This window comes from Artemia sp. Qi Xiang Cuo, chromosome 13 (assembly GCF_049724085.1).
Source record: "Artemia sp. Qi Xiang Cuo chromosome 13, ASM4972408v1, whole genome shotgun sequence".
Taxonomy (NCBI): domain Eukaryota; kingdom Metazoa; phylum Arthropoda; class Branchiopoda; order Anostraca; family Artemiidae; genus Artemia; species Artemia sp. Qi Xiang Cuo.
In genome coordinates this window covers 45,715,132-45,733,466 of record NC_142806.1, presented here as the reverse complement: position 1 = coordinate 45,733,466, position 18,335 = coordinate 45,715,132, and the positions used below count along the sequence as shown (strand labels likewise).

At 34.4% G+C, this 18,335-nt stretch overlaps 1 protein-coding gene across 1 annotated transcript in view; it reads right to left on the bottom strand.

The window, feature by feature from the left end:
* The window catches only part of LOC148945330 (cullin-2-like), a 90,912-nt gene that overhangs the window by 27,600 nt on the left and 44,977 nt on the right, over positions 1-18,335 (bottom strand). Inside the window, exons 7-8 of the mRNA XM_089099008.1 lie at positions 16,344-16,490; positions 6,233-6,310 (exon numbers count right to left, since the gene is read on the bottom strand). Coding sequence (XP_088955134.1) covers positions 6,233-6,310; positions 16,344-16,490 — 225 coding nt within the window. The remainder of the gene's footprint in view (positions 1-6,232; positions 6,311-16,343; positions 16,491-18,335) is intronic.

Here is an 18,335-nt window from a genome sequence, read left to right as displayed (position 1 = left end):
CAAATTTAAACATCATTTCCCCTATGATTTATCAAGGAATCCCCATAAAAGGTAACGGGTACAAGCCATGCACGAAAATTTTTATGAACTAAAATCTCCAAGTGCGTGAAGGAAAAATTTTACACGAGAAACACATTTTCTATGTGATTAAAGACAACCCAAGAGTGAAATAATATGGGATAGTCAACCCTTCTGTCATCAACGCATTCCCAGTGCTCAAACCCTTAACAATAAGGCACCCTAGGAACTACCCAAAAACAACAGGTGAAAAAGAACTTTAATGGCAAAACTCCACACACCTGTAACCAATAGTATAATTTCCAGTTTGATAGTTGGAGATGTCAATTCGTCCAAGATGTGATATACTCGAAAACGTAACCACACTCGAACTAATCTGTGAGGAAAATACATCTAAATGTCTTAAAAACTGTTTTTCACCAATATGATACTAGTGAAGAACCATAAATCGCAACAGAAGGAGTAAGTACGTAAAGAGACAAGTATAGTGGTAAAATAGGTGTGAACTCATATCTGACAACTTAACAATTTTGATAATTTAATGTTGATATTACTTAACAAACAGTCCAAGTGAAAGTGTTTTTGTCACCACCGAAAATGGTACACATAATATTGTATATTTTAGATAACTCATGGATGTATTACTTGAGATTCAAGTAGACTTAGATGTAGTATCATCATTTTATTCATTCATTGTAGCATAGACAGAAAGTAGTTAGACATATTAACAACAAAATAAAAAAAAAGCCTTGTAAAATGTGAATTCAAAAAAATGTGAAGGTAGAATAGCCCTAACCTTGTTGGAAATATAAAAGTAATCAGTGTTAGATGTAGAAGAAAAAAATCTTTAGTATAGTATCTAGCCTAGAACCATGAATAATCTTAGTGCGGTAGATGAATTTTAGATAGGGACGTAGAATAAAATAAGAAAAGTAATAGATAAAATTTTTAGCACTCCTGATTAAGCCATAACATAAATATAAAATAATTATGTAGAAGAAATAGTTAATAAGTTACGAACATTTTAAAAGCCCAAAGGTAAGCAAATACTAATGACGGGACGTCATTAATTGATGGGAAGGGTAATATGTACTGTGAGCAAAATGCGATATATTTAAAATACCAAAATAAAGTTCCTTCCTTCTAAAGATAATTCCGACTTCCTATAATTAAGCTAAGTCTAGTTTCAAAAATGAAAAGTCCTTAATCAGCAAAGAGAAAAAGTGCAGTCACTTTCACAGGACGTTTAAACAATAAGAACTGTGTGAACGCCTAAATCATCAAAAATATTTAAGACGTCTTATTAGACGAAGGGTTCGCATCCTTGGGCCACTTGAGCCAATTGCGAGCCAGTCCTTACAGCGCAGGACGAAAGAACTGCGTTTGATAGTGGGGTAAAAGCGCTTTTTGAAAATATTCGTAAATCAGAGTCAGGATCATTTAGACAGAATTATTTCGAAGTTCAAGCTTGGCAATTCTCTCATTGTTGTATCTCAGACACCGTTGTGTTATTTGAAGTGACCTACCGCTGTTCACCTAAATATGTAAGTCTTAATAAACCCATTGCTTTTTACCTGTGTTTATTTCATTTTATGTGTCCGTATCTAGCCTAATGATAGCTAATTAGTTCGTATGTCTCCAAAGGCACGTTCCCTGGGAATCTGATCTTCAGATCGCTCGAAGAAAAGAGGTCACATTTATATGACTACACCTGTTATTTTCTCTCAATAATTGAGGGTGGCGCGGTTATAAATTTACTTCACTTCCCACTGTTGTGGCGCAGGGCTAGATGACACAATCTTTGGCGCTATAAGCGGCGCTATCGGAGAACTTATAAGGTGTAAGTTCACAGTTTTAAAGTACGATATTAGATTTGACGCGGTCAATATTTATGACCACAATTAAGCCCAGTCCTTTTCTTTTATAGCCACATTAGTATAGTCGCACGAATAAATTTCATCGCTACACCTGTCCTCCAGTTTGATCATTGATGGTAATAGTATCCAGATGAGCAACATATCCAGGAGGTATTTATCTCATATTTTACAAACATTGGTAAAAGGACTAGCTCTATTGTTAATTCCTCTCTATAACCAATTATTTTTCAGTCGTTTTTTGGCCATGACGCCTCAGACCAATCAAGTCAGTCCATTCCAGATTACATCTGATCCAATAAATTATTCGCAACTTTCTCTATTGCTTGTTTTAGTAATCTTTTAAAAAGGCGATTTTTTTCGCGCTTTTAAATTCGATTTTCGAGAGAAGCATTCAACAGAGCATGCTTGTGTACACTTTTGAGTTTTCTGCATTCTACAGAAGACTCTGGATTGATTCCTGCTGCTTTATTCTTGGATGCTCTTATAGCGGTGCCTCCACCACCTAGCAAAAAAAAAAAAAAAAAAAAAAAAAAAAAAAAAATGCGAAGAGAGCTGAAACCTCATGAAACAATTCTTCGCTTAGGTATGGCAAAAGAATGACTTCCGACCATTTTCCAAAAACAACACTCAAAGGAATGATAGACGGACAACAACCACATTCCATTATGGTATGCGTGTCCAGGAGATAGCACCTAACATGGGCTAATTCTAGGGCCACTTTTGTTTTAATATACGTTAACGACCTTCATTTTGCAGTTCAAAAGAACATACCAACAATTTTTTATCGTCTTAGTCACCATATTTCTTTCCGCTCTCATACTAATAATTCACATTCAGACTGTATTCTTGTTGTTTATGTTGATGGTAGTATCCTTGGAGCTTCAGAAGTCTGAGGTTTGTTCAAATTAATTTGATATGTGTGAGAGGGTAATATTGTGGTTAAATGCAAACTGTCCTAAATATTTCCGATCACTTTTCTTGATTTTCTTGGGGATTTTTCACAAATTGTCCTCAATTATCAGAAATCCATCTTTTAAATGGTAGTTTTGGTAGACCAAAACATAGTTATGCCATATTTTTAAATATAAATTAAATCTTCATTACAGTATAATAATGATCATATCTTTATTAAAGTACAAATAAACCATCAATTTGATCAAAACAAAAAAACTACAAGAATTTTGGTATTTTAAGATACCTTAAACTCAGTTTCACTGGCTGTATGCCGAGAATCCCCTGTCATACCTCAATTTCAGTGTACGTCTCTTATTGTACGATTATATGGATGACAACTTTTCCCTCTTTGTTGAAACCACTTGCATTGGTGTATGAAAAGGTTAGAAATATCATACATAATCCTAGCCATTCACCGTCTAATCTTCTATTTAATTTAGAGTCAACTTATATTCTTTCATGTGCATTTTTTAGTGTCTGATCAACCTAAGCATCATCTTCGGTAATGAAATGATATTCAAGTCCATTTTGTTCCGTCAGGAAGACCTGGTTTTACTTCCTTGACCACACTTATATGTTTGAAATAGTTTGCCAAATGCTTTGGCATCTTTAAAGGAATGACAAAAATTCTTCAGTTTCAGTTTGATTTCTTTCTCTTTCCTTCTGCGATTTTTTTTTATCCTATTCCCTTCCCTAGGACACTTGTTTGATGCCGTGTTTATAAATAATTAAGGGTTTCTTTGCCTCTCTTCTCAGTGCCAAATTCATTGTTCATGTTGTATTAATAAATGAGAGGACGTGTGTCTTTCTTCCCGTATAACGAACACTATTAACCCTTTTGGTGGAGTCTTGTGCTAATTTATCATCTGAATTTCTTTTCAAGTGTTGTGAATAAATTCATCCTTATCTTTAACCAAGAGCCAACAACTTTTTGATTGATTATGCAGGCTTCTCAGTTCATAAATTTTCCTGTTTATAATTTTCTTTTCTTTTAATAATTTGTATTGCTCGAAAAGCCCCGAGGTCATGGCAATACAAAATGAAAAATCGAATTCTATTTAATTCATACTAAATAAACAAAAAAATTACATAACTTACAAAGCTCTATTTCTCTACCCCACTGCTAGCCTGAGAAGTCGTCCAAGCCTTACAATATTTACAAAACACTCATCTCTCGCTATACTCGCCAGCCGTATTTCATCAAACCTATCCTCTCCATAAAATTTGTTTCACAATTCACTCAATTTTTCTTACTCATCCATATCTTCACACACAGCTCTTAAGTAAGGACCATCGTGCCCTTGCCTTATCCCTAAATAATTTCTTCTTGCCCAAAGTGAAAAACAACTCACCTTCAATTCAGTAATATAGTTTAACTCTCTCTTTCCTAAGTTCACCTTAAAAAATACCCCTTAACCTCATGTCTCCCTTAAACCACGTAGAGGCACAGGGAATCAGAAAGGCTTCTTTCATATCAATGAACCTGTGCTTCTTGATCTTCTAAAACATATCGTATCAGCACCATTATCTAATCCACTTTATCCCTCTTATTGACTTTTTTCTTATTTCCTTTTTTTATTCTTATTCACTATATCTAATCCACTTTATCCCTCTTATCCACTTTTTTTATTCTTATTCATTATATCTAATCCACTTTATCTCTCCTATTCACTTTTTTTATTCTTATTCACTATATCTAATCCACTATATCCCTCTTATTCACTTTTTTCTTATTCACTTGTTTTATTCTTATTCACTTTATCCCTCTTATTCACTTTTTTCTTATTCACTTTTTTTTATTCTTATTCACTATATAATCCACTTTATCCCTCTTATTCACTTTTTTTCTCTAGTGCCACTAAAGCAGGGTATGAAGGAGAATCTACCAATCTACATTACAAATACGACACTTACATTGTCTCATTGAAAGACAGAACACCGTTAGCACCTAAGCATAGATAATTATGTAAAAAATACAGTAAACATTAGATATATATACTTATGTAAAAACAAGATTGAATGTCCAATTTAGACAGCTTTATCACCTCTTAGGTTAAGTCACTATCCCTTGGAATATATAGAAACATTAAAAAAGCCTGGGGAGAAGAAATATATCTAAAATTTGGGCTTCAAAATGATACTTTAAAATGAGTCCTATCAGTAAGAGGAAATTTTATGCCGCTTGGGGGGAGAAGAACGTATTTAGAGAGGATTAAGGTACGGAGTGGTCCCTTCTCTTGTCCGATGTGCGGGGATTCTGAAGATTTAGAACATTTTATGTGTTATTGTAAAGAACTGAAGGTACTTAAAAGGGAAATTTTTGGGAGGGATGTCATGGATAGGTTTGTGAGTGTGGGGATGAGACACAGGGAGGGTTTTCTATCGTAGTGTTATTTTCGAAAGTGTTTGAACTTATTATTATGTTTTATGCGTTTTGTTGTATTTGTATTATCCATGGCCCATGGGGTTTTTGTGAGAAATATATCTATATCTCTTTTATCATATTTTTGCCTCTTCAGGGTTAGTTATATTCTTCAATTGGTAAATGAGTTTGCATGCTAACACGCTTACATGCTGAAAACAATTTCTTACTCCTCACTAGCTTTCTATTTCCAAATAAAATGAGCAATCAATATCGGGCCAGCCTTTTAATTAAGCCAGTAAAAAAATATATATATATATGTAATAATAAAAAGCCGAATATTTGGACTTCCTGCTTGAAAGCCTTCGACAAACAAGAAAATAGCATAAATATATGAAAATATAAGATAAAACAAAAGCAAAAAAGGAAGAAAAAACAAAACAAAAGAAACTCACATTTGAAAAAACGTACATCGTTCAGCGTTGTATAGCGTTCTTCCATCTCTTTATATTATTTTCTTGTATGTCATAAAGTGATATTTTTTTTTCTGTTGATAAGGGCTACCGGATATGAAGCCAAAACATTCAAGCTTTTATTAGTAGCCTATAAATATTTTTTTTTCACTGCCTTAGTTAAGAATTTAAGAATTTTTCTTTGTTCACACCCATCAAATATTAAGTCTCTGGAAGGGAGTGTCATTGCCGCATCACAATCAGCTCACTCAATCCTAAGCTATGAGATCACAAACGTCTATGGAGGGATGGTGTCTCTTGCTTTGTGAAAAACTAACTTTTTCTGGCAATTTATAGCACCAATCAAGGTTCTAATCAAGATTTGTTATTCTTGTAGTAAGTAAAATACGAACATCGAAGATATGCATTACTTTAGATAATTCTCACCTGGAAGATGGCGGCTAGAATCAAAATTACATAGAAGCAAAGATAGATATCGAAAAGCCGCGATATACAAGCTTTACGAGTTACACCTAAGATAATAAAAGGTAACCAGAAAAGGAGCTTACCTCAGAAACAGATTTTTCCAGAGGTTGAGGTAAAATAAACGGAGTAACAGGGGTTGAGCTAAATGGCCAGGCACCTTGCTAGAAAAAAAAAACAACGATTAATTCAGCTAAATTACATTTCAAGTTACAAAAACTTACAAAAATTACCGATTATTAAGACAGTAAAAAATAGATTAATTCGTCAATTAAAAAACCCTCTGACATTTACTTTGATTGACGATAGCGTATCTATTGTTCAGCCAACAAGCCGGCAAAAATGAACTATTTTGTGTACAATCTTGCAACTAACAAAAAAGTGTTAACATTATTCTTCCCAGACGTTATCTGATTTACGAAAGCTAAAATTGGGTTGTGTCTTATATTTTCTTATTTTTCCTATGCCACCAATTTCAGTTGATCAAGAAAAGTGGGAAAGGTCTAGCCCTTACGGTAACTTCGATACAGGGAGTAGGGGGGGTGGATTTTCAACTACCTTCCGCACTTAAGGATCCAAATAAATTGAATTTTCATACACAGGTTCTTTAGCCAAGGATATTAAAAATATGGACTTTTAGACCATTGACTTTTACAGCCAAGGTGTTAAGTTTATTGTTTAGGGATTTCTCTTCTATCACAGAGTGACTTCTAAGCAAGAGATGTAAAGCATGCTCGTCCTCGGGGGCTTAAGGCTACATAAATCTGCTCACTGGTCTACCTTTTAATCGTTTCCAATGCGTTTTAGGTGACACAGATTTGGTTAATGGAAGTGGTTACACAACACGGTACTTGTACGATATACCCCCTGTGTCTCAAGAAGTGAAATTAGATTAATCTAAATGAAATATGCCTAAGTATGATAAAAGTATAATACTTTTGAAACAAACTTGGGCTATATTTGTACATTAAGGGGGTAAGGGTGAAGTACAGCGGGTTTGCATTCAAAATATGTTAGCTACAATTATTCTGATATCAGAGGCAACGCTATAGTATTGCCTATAGTAAAGGCCATACGGCTCAAATGTTTTATTATTATTTATTTATTTTTTTCTTTTCCCCAGAGGCACTTCATATGGAAGGGGTCGTCGTACAAACTTCAAAGGGGGCTCATTCGATTGAAAATACATAGTTCTAGTGCCCTTTTTAATAGTCGAAAGAGATTGGAGGGCACCTAGCCCCCCCCTACGCCCATAATTCCCCCAAACACATCCAATCAAAATTTTGAGATAGCCATTTTGTTCAGCGTAGTTGATTTCCAGATAGAAAATATGTTTTTGAGGAGGAAACTCCCCCAAAATCCTCAGGGCAAGGGTTTTAAGTTATGCCCTGGGGGCATATAAGAACGATGGTGGCATAATGTATTATTTATTCCTTCAGAACAGGGCACTTCGCATCGAAGAAGTCGTAAAAACTTCGAAAAGGGCTCATTCAATTGGAAACTGGAGTGGCTTGTACCCTTTTTAATAGTTGAAAGTGATTGGAAGGCAACTAACACCCCTCCCACGCTCTCTCTGTCCCAAACCATATCCAATAAAGATTTTTAGATAGCCGTTTTCTTCAGCGTAGCTGATTTACATATAGAGACAATGTTTTTTAGGAGTACATTCCCCCTCACCCTTCTGGGCAAGGTTGTATGTTATGACCTGGGAGAATATACGGTTTTTCTATACCGAGTTGTCGAAAAAACTTCAAAAAAGGCTCATTCAATTGGATATTCAAATAACTAGTGCCCTTTTAAATAGTCGAAAGCGATTGGAGGGCAAACAACCCCCCTCTCACGCCCACCTTTTCCCCAAACACATCCAATAAAAATTTTGAGATAACCGTTTTATTCAACGTAGATTTAAATTCTGGAAATTAGGTCTTTGATGTGGGGGGATAACAACCCCCCCACAACCCTCAGGGCAAATGTTGTAAGTTATGCCCTTGGGGCATATAAGGTTTTTTATAGAGAGCGTTGTCGTAGAAACTTCAGAAAGGGCTCATTCGATTGGAAATTTAAATGGATAGATCTCTTTTTAATAGTCGAAAGTGATTGTGAGGTAACTGACACCCCTTCCACACTCACCATTTCCCCAAACACATCCAATCAAAATTTTTCTATAGCCATTTTGTTCAACATAGTTGAAAGTTCTGGAAATTATATGTTTGAGCAGGACACTCCCCCCAGAGTCTTTAGGGCAAGGATTATAATTTATACCCTGGGGGCATATCTGATAAAAATTTTGAGATATAAATTTTGTTAAAAATAGTTAAAAAGTCAGATAAGAAAAAATCCGGTGTCAATACAACCCCCCAGGGCCCAGGGGAAGGTGTTCTAAGTTATGCCCTAAGGGCATGTATGGTTTTTATGAAAGGGATGCTCGTATAAACTTCACAGACGGCTCATTTGATTAGAAATTGAAAGTTCTAGTTCACTTTTTAAGAGTCAAAAGGGTTAAGGGCAACTAGACCCCCCCCATGCTCTTTTTTCCCGAGCCCATCCGCTACAAATTTTGAGATAGCCAGTTTTTTGGTCATTGTTCAAAAATTATATTAAAACAAATCCCCCCAGGGCACGGGGGATAGGCGTTATAAGTGCTGTCCATTGGGCGTATATGGTTCTTATGAAAGGGATGCTCGTAAGAACTTAAGAGGAGGCTCATGTGATTCGAAATTGAAAGTTCTAGTTCAATTTTTAAGAGTCAAAAGATATCCGAGGGCAACTAGCCCTTCCCCCCCCCCACACACCCTTTTTCCCCCAAGCCCATCCGATAAAATTTTCATTATAGCAATTTCATTAAAAATAGTTCAAAGATCAGATAAGAAAAATTCCTGTGTCGACGCAATCCGCCAGGGCCCGGAGATGAGTAATGCTCTAGGGGCATATATAGTTCTTATATGAGGGATGCTCGTATAAACTTCGGAGAGGGCTTATTTGATTGGAAATTGAAAGTTCTTGTTCACTTTTTAAAAGTCAAAAGAGATCGGAGGGCAACTAGCCCCCCACCCCTCTTCCACGCCCTAGATTCATCAGATAACAATTTTGAGATATACATTTTGTTAAAAATAGTTCGAAGTTCTGATAACAAAAAACTCCGGTGTCGACAAAGCCAACCAGGGCCCGGGTGTAGGCGTTGTAAGTTATACCCTGGGGGCATATATGGTTGATATGGAAGGGATGCTCGTATAAACTTCCTAGAGGGCTCATTTGATTGGAAATTGGAACAACTGATTGGAACAACTTTAAAAAGAGCTAATAAATTAAACTGAATATTTGATGTATAATGATATTAATTGCTGAAAGCTCATCAGTAAAACTTCAAAAGTGAGGAAAACATCAGGAAAACTTCAACAATAAAACTTCAAATAGTGAGACGAACGCTAATATAGTTTCTGCTCCTTGGTCACCGTTTCTGTCTCGTAACCGTTTTGCAGCCCTTCATGATGAATCAGATAGCCTAGTTATTGAATTAGATAAAACTAAAGTCTCTCTCCCACCTAAACAGATTTTCCCAAAACAGACAAAAGTAAGCAAAGTTAAAGTTGTTGAAAAAGAAGTCCCTCAATCACATTTTCATTTTCCTTCTTTTTTTACTTTAAATACGGAACGCCTCAACGTTGATGAAATGGGGTAAATTGAGGGTTATGTTCATGTAGCCGGAGCTGATATTATTACAGTTACAGAAGTACATAAACAAAGTCCTGAACATCTTACAATACGAGGTTACAAACGATTTTTTAAACTAAGACATCAGAATCATCCGTTAGGTAAGAAAGGTGGCGGCGTAGCGTGTTTTGTACGTGAGCAGTTGCCACTGCGGCTTCTGCAGATTCCCCATATTGATGACGATGGTGAAATGATTTGAATTATTATTCGACCAAAAAAGCTTGCGAGATCTGTAACTGGTATTTTTATTGGAGTGTTTTATTGCTCACCAAGTATGGCATCTTTCCAAAAAAAGGTATTGGCTAAAAAGTTAGATTTGTGTATTGATTTTATTACTTCTATGGACCCAAATGTTGGAGTTTGCGTTACTGGTGATAAGAACGATCTAAGAATTGAAAGTTTCATCAGAATTCAAGGACTCAAGCAAATAGTAAAGTTTTCAACTACTAAAGGTAATACTAAACTCCACATAATTTGCACAAATCTGTCAGAATATTATAATGAACCTCAAGACCTACCTCCCCTTGGTGGTAGCTACCACCTACATGATAAAGTGGGCTCCGCTGCCTTTGTATAAAGTAAAATATGTCATTGAGAAAGTTTCCTACCACCCTCTTTCGGACAGGGGCCTCTTAGAATTTGGAAATTGGATTACATCCGAGACCTGGGATGAGGTAGCAAATTTAGAGTCCTCTGATGAAAAAGCTAAATTTTTGCAAGATAAATTAAGAAATAAATATGAAGAATGCTTTCCTGAGAAAATGTTCAAGCGGTGCAACACAGATCGTCCATACATAACCCAAGAAATAAAAGATTTTATTCAGTATAACATTCAACTAAGAAAAAGAAGGGAAAATAGGAAATGCTAATATGCTCCGCAACAAAGTACGTAAAATAACAAGAAAAGCTGCGGCTGAGTATTACCACAAAAAAATGATAAACTTTTTGAATCAAAGCCTAGCATGTAGTATAAGGAAATAAAACGAATTTGTGGAAAATCCTCTAGTGGTGTTGATTTTTGTTCAGATTCTAACGATGAAACAGTTGCTAACCAGGTAAATGGTCATTTGGCCAGAATAATCCAGTCTTAACCGCGTCTTGATGTAAACAAAACAAACCAAGAGCATCAAAATATTCAACACGATGGCTACCTTTACCTACTATTTCTGAGGATCAAGTTTTTAGTAAAATAAAGAAACTTAAACAAATTAGTAAAATTTTTAATTGCATTTCAACTTCTTCAGTTTACCCACAAATATGGAAAACGGGGTATGTTACTCCAATCCCTAAAAAAGATACTGAACTTAACTTCGATGGTGTTACGCCAATCACTTTGATCCCCTTGTTCAGCAAAATATGTTAAAATATATAAAATTTTAAAATATAAGAAGTCTTTCTCTGAACCCGAGCTAGTTTTTTGTGGTGTACCTCAAGGTACCATTCTGGGTCCTATTCTTTTGCTAGTTATGATCAATGATATCGCTAATGATTGTGAAGACCGCTGGAAATATGTTGACGACCTTACCCTTGGAGAAATTTGTGAAGCAAATGAATGTAGCAAAGCTCAAATTTTAATTAATAACATGCAGACTAAAGCTTCCACTTCAAATATGAAAGTGAATGACAGTAAATCTTCAATTTTAACCATTTCATTTTTAAATTCTTCAGAACCAAATTTTCTACGAACTATCTCTGGTTCTCTTAAAGTAAGGAAAATTCAACTCTTGGGAGTCATTATTACCAGTGATTTAAAATGGGACGAAAACACATCTAGTCTAGCAAAAAAGGGGAATACTGGGCTGCAGATGCTCAAGCTTATGTCGAGACATGGCGCCCCTCCAGATCACCTCCTCCGAATATTTACATCTTTTATTCGCTCAATTCTGGAATATGCAGCTCCTGTATGGAATTTTGGACTGACTATTGAGCAAAGCGCCAGGATCGAAAGAGCTCAGAAAAGAACTCTAATGATAGTTTCAAAACAGAAAGAAATGTAGTATGAAGAGCTGCTGACAAAGTTTAAAATGCAAACTCTGAAAAAAGAAGAGAGAAACTCTGCATGGATTTCGGAAGAAAATATCTGAACCACCCAATCCAAAAAAACCCTTTCCCCCCTCGATCCACAACAAAGCAACTCCAGCGCAGGATTGCAGTGCCTGTTGAGAAATTTCAGCCGGTACGCTGTGTCCATCAGCGGTTAGCGAAAAGTTTTATGCCTAATTTTGTAAATATGGATAACACAGATTTCTAAATATTGACCCATCATATTTGTTATGTATTTTCATTAATTTTATTATTTTCTATTTATTTTTAATTTTGACTTTTTAACTAATCGTAGTTTTTTTTTAATGTATTTTTTACAATGAATTATGTTTGACGTGAACGTCACGTTCTGAAGATGATATATATAAATATATATATATATATATATATATATATATATATATATATATATATATATATATGTATAGTGCTTTTGAGATATATATAGTGCTTTTTTTTACATAAAATTCAAATTCGGCGATCATACTGTGATAGTAATTTTTAAAATAAAATTCTATTCATTCATTCATTCAGTTTAGTTCAAAATGTTACTATAATTTTAATGTTTATTCTCAATAGTAAGTACAAAAGAAAAAATTTGTCATAAAATTGGTTTTCAGTAAAGCGCCGTTGACGCAGTAGGTTTTAGACTTTTACAGTGAGAGAAGGAGGTGATACCCAAGCTCTTGTTTGTAGTGATTTTTGTTCGTTTCAAGCTTGATTTACATATTCAATTTAAGTTTCATTCGTTTTAAGATTTATTTATTAATTTACACTAATATCTATTGTATGGTTATTTGCACTGATTTTTTATTTAATTTCTGTTCGTTTTAAGTTTCATTTATATTTCAATAGGAAAATAATTTTTTTTTTTTTAAGCTTGATTTTCATATTCAATCTAAGAATTACTCGCTTTAAGATCTATTTATTCATTTATATTATTACTTGTTGTATGTTTTTGCTATGATTGTTTATTTAATTTCCGTTCGTTTTGGGTTTCATTTATTCTTTAATAGTAATTTCTGTTCGTTTTGAGTTTGAATTTTAAAAGGTATTTATATCTGCTGAGCTTAAGTTTAAAATGGCCTTTACTTATCTTTGAAAAACTTAATTTTTGGAAATTTTTTTTTTATTAATTATGAAGTAAGAATTGTTTTCTGACTTTACACTGTCCAAATACTTTATCCCCCCCCCCCAATGTGCAAATATATGGCCAAAATTATGTATTTCGAATCTAATCTGTCAATTCTCTTTGTCTTTTCTCACATTAAGTTGAAAGAAACTAGCGAACGAACTGATTTACAGTGCGTTAATACATGAACAACTTGAGATGCAGGGGGTGTATCATACAAGTACCCACAACACTTCTAAACCAAAATACCCACGCAATGACGTAAATTCGCAATTATTTGTCAAGTGTTTATGCAGCAATCACTCAGTGATTTACATAATTAAATTGTCTTTACTATCAGATTCATTGGTAACAAATAAGATAGGTTGTTTTTAAGTACTGTAGCCTTAGCTTTCACATTCTGCATTTTTAAAAATAACAACAAAGATTGGGTTACGATATATATTTCATCATAAAGTAACGCAGCACCAACTAAATATAAACGGCACACTTAGAAGTCACATTTTGGATTCGAGAAGCAGAGCATAAAATTGGGTTTAAGAAGAAATAGCTTAAAGTGACCCTTAACTAAATCATTGTTTTTTTTTTAAAGTTTTTCTAAGAACATATAATTTAAAAGTTTTCAGGATCAACAGCTACAACATTATATTGATAAGGAAGAATCAAAATGAAAGCATTATTCCTACTAAGACCGTTGCAACACGTCGCTATGCCCAAGCAACGTAAACCTAGTTTTTATTGTCGATAAATTAGATAAAACACATGAGTATATATATATATATATATATATATATATATATATATATATATATATATATATATATATATATATATATATATATGTGTGTGTGTGTGTGTGTAGGGGTTTCACCCCCGTTTCCTTTCTTTTTCAGATAAATGACCTGTTTTCCTTTCTGTAATTATATTTGCTTGGATTTGCTTATAATATAATTTTCAATAATAAGTTTAAGTCCCGTTGCTAAGCTAGGGGTTTCACAATAAGTAAAAGCTTTGGTTAAAAATCTATTTTTTTCGGCTGATCTGGGCCATTGAAAGATAAAACTATTCAAAAAAAACCAGTGATTTGAGCTTTAATTTAGCGGATTGGCTAAATTAAAGGTCCACCCCAACAGAAAGTGCTTGGTACGCAAGTGATGTTTTTTTTTTTTAGTCTGTTAGAGTTAATGGAGGTATGTTTTGTTAAGTGACGTCGAAAGAGTAAAAGTGAATTATTTTCTACAACCGTGTTAGATTATTTTTCCAGGAACCCAGGCAGGGCAGGAAAAGAGTTCGCGAAAAAATACCGTCCTTAGTATATCGAAAGGGGGGGGGGGGAAATTTACCCTCCAAAGAGATATCTAGATATATTAGGGGTGCCCCAGGTGGGGTCACCTTTGGCCTAGAATTTGGGCCTTTTGATCACGTTACCATACCCTGAAACAGTGTAGACCGTAATAGGGTATTACCATACCCTATATTTACATCACAGTAGTTGTAGCCGCGAGGCTTTCCACTCCAATAAGTGGTGCAAGTGGCTTTCCACACCAACACACACATATATATATATATATAATATATATATATATATATATATATATATATATATATATATATATATATATATATATATATATATATTTACTTATTTTACATATCTTAATAGCATTTTAAATATCTTACAGCCACATTTATAAAACCTTTTAGTTTTTTCTTTCAAACAGTTCACGGTAACAAACTGCAAGTAGACAGCGATCTATGCTTATAGTAACCACATCAATTTTACTAAATATGTCCCCGAGTAAAACTTCATTTTACCCAATTTTACACTAGTTTACACATTTTACTTACCGACATTTTATTCTATGATAATTTGTCAGTAACACCTCTATATAACAGGACTACAAAATATTTATATACTGCTAAATATATCACCTTAAATACATCACGGGCGAAATGCGATTCGACATGAATGTATCTAGACGAGCAACTAATGCTAGCAGCGTGAAGCTAAAGCATCAAGCAACTCTTACTCACTGACGAGCCTCATCAGAGGAGCCCACGCTTAATGTTAAAAGACGTCAACTAAAAGGTCATTTGCCACGCTTTGCGTCGTCGCGCTGGCAAGATATGTCGGATCGTCTTTGTTGCCGAACTAGCACTTTCCTGGAACCGAAAACCAAGAGGCCCAAAGAGGAACATGTGGCGAAAACTCAAAGAAGACCTAGACCCATGGGGGGAGGGGGTTCCTGGGACATGAAAGACGATGGGACAAAGACTGACGGAGGGTCACCAGAGAAGATGCAGCCGATCAAACAAAACGGTGGTCAGAAGTCATTCCAAGGTCCAATGAAGCCGGGCAGGACTGTATGTCATCTGGTTTCCGCCGAAAGTAAGTATAGTGAGCATCGAACACCCGAATTAAGATATCCTTTAAGCACAATAATTTTAATTTAGTGTAGCAAATGTGTCGAAGACGGAACCTAAGAACAACGGAACCAATGGTTCTAAGAACTAAGAACCATTTCCTTTGGAGAAATTCTCACAGGCAATAGAAGTGGGTGATAGCTTATTCATTATGCAATTTTGTGAACGAAGAAGATACTAAGAAACCATTATTATTGTAAATATTTGTACGATTTTAATAAACAGTAAAAATTAGTTCCTGTTTGAAAAAGTAGCTATTGCAGGGCATTTTAGGGTAGAAACAACCCTGAAGGTGGTAACACGTATTTGGGAAATCCAATTTGAAAAATAATGTAATATTGATTTTGTGGGTCTTAGGATGTATCTAGTTGTCATGGGTAGAGCTACATTTTTTCTTGGGCTAGGGTTGGGGAAGCCAAATTGATCACATTCTCTATAAAAATAGCTTCACACTCACTTTTCATGGTTTTCCAAGAGAGGGGAGGAGTTATGTCTGACTATCCCAGACTTCACTTACAGGTTCAAAGCATACAAGTGTCAAAACACAGGACAAAATTATACTTTAGATAACACGAATTCATTATATCTGTAAAGTGCTTCAAATATGACAGGAACGAATCGTCTCCTAATGAAATTTTTCGTAGAAAAACAAATTTTTTTTATTGTTAGAAGCGTTGAAATTTGGGATGACAAGGTCTATGACATAACAGAGCTGCGTAATATAAACAAATTGCAGCAAATATAGGAAAATTAAATTGTCTGTGGCATAACTGTATGTAAACAAACAAACTTTTATAGCTAGAAGTACAAAAACAACGTATTCAAATCTAATACAAATAACAGGACTGCACAACATCGATGCAATCCTGTTAGATGCAAAATGTTACCTGCATTATGTTGAATACCACATTATGCCCAAATGTGACTCCCTGTTTTGACATTGAATCCATAAACCTTTCTTGAAGATCAGTTGATACGGCTTGATCTGTATATAGTCGATGCAATTTGTTCGTGAACTCATAGCCACAGGCTTGCTAGAAGAAAATGAATTAGTCCTTCACATCTGCTTCGGCCTGACCCTTTAAAGCGTGGAATAAGCTTTAGTACTTACGTGTTATAGCGACCACGCCAAAGAAGTGAAGTTAGGTATTATGTGAAGTTAGGTCACATTTTGGTATATTATGAAATATACCAAAATGTGACGAAAATATAATACTTTAGTAACACAATTATGGAAACTACAACAGTAAATTATGGAAAGCAGGTCGCATAGAACGCATTATATTAAATATCTAAACTAACCAATTTTATATATTAAATATTTAATAAAATATACCTACATAGTAGTTTATCTTACTGAGACTAAGCTAATTATCTCCGAATGCAGACAGAAAAACCAGTTTTACTCAGATCGAGAATTTGTGGTCGCTATAACATATAAGTCCCTAAGATTAAATTTTTTTATTGAGTTAATTAGGGTTCATTATTTTGGTTTTGCTCAGATTAGGAATATATACATCTTTTTGGAGTGACACGTGGGGTCTTGATGAATCTGGTGGTTCCTATGAATCTCAAGCACCAAAAGTTAAACGCAATAACAGTTATTAGGCTATAGCACGAAACTGATATTAACGGCACTAATATTAACAAAAATCATTTCAACTTTCGATTATAAAAATGGATATATTTCTGGAATTAAAATCCCAATAAGATGGAATTAACTACAATAAAATCCAACTGGAACATGGCATGTTAACAATATTTTCAAATTTTGTCACCGGCAGATGTTTGAATTTATAACTTCAATAGCATTTTTCTTAGTTTTCTGTCTGATTTCGATAAAGAATGGCTCAATTTACATCTTTATTTCATTCTCTGCTGATGACGTTTATTGAATATATGGCTAGATATATTTCAAATCTTAGTTTGGTTTTAGTTTATTCCAGAAAATTTATTGAATTTGCATCCCTCTGTATTATTGCATAAGATGTAAGACGTTTTTCAGGAAAAAAAAAAAAAAAAAAAAAAAAAAAAAAAAAAAAATTACTGCAAGGAAAGACTTGCTAAGGAGTATGAAGTATGACTCACAAAAATGTCTAAAAATCATTATCCCGCAGCAAAAAACACAAAATAGAAAAAAAGACGAAGCTTAGTTTGGAAAGAGAATACCATGCAATTGCAAAAACTTACAAGTATAAGAATAGACAAATTACATTTCAAAGTCATGAAATTAAATCACGAACGTACAAGCTCAAGTCAAAGTATCAGGGAAGTTATTTTTGTCACTTGGACCGGGGAGAAAATATTCATCTCCAGATAGGCTTTCATCTGGTTCTTACTTTTGTCCTAGGTATTGAAACGATGGAAAGCGTATTCTACAATTTATATGTGATTGCAAATAGCTCATTATTGGAGGATAATAATTGTACCAGGAGAAACTATTTATCACTTGAATCTAGGAGGTTTTAAGCAAGTTCTTAGTTTTGCCCTGCGTATGAGAACAAAGGAGAGGAGATACTATATTTTTGTGTGATGCAAAAAATTAAAGATTTGGGGATAATTCTTTAAAGGAACGGTTTAGAAAGAAGTTACTCAGCAATTACAATTCAAAAATTTGAAGTACCGGAGATGCCATGATATGCGTCGAAGTGATTAAATAAGGAAATTGTTGGTTTAATTTCAAGCATCTAAGCAAATGTTTTGGCACTTGGACCAATTACAAAATACCCGTTCTTACTTTTATTACAGGCATGGAAACGACAGAGGTCATTCTACTATGCTACATGTAGTCAGGGTTGGCAACCTCTAGTGATTTATCACTATATCTAGTGGTTTTTTATATTGCCTAAACAAAAAATCACTAAATCAGCAGATAAATC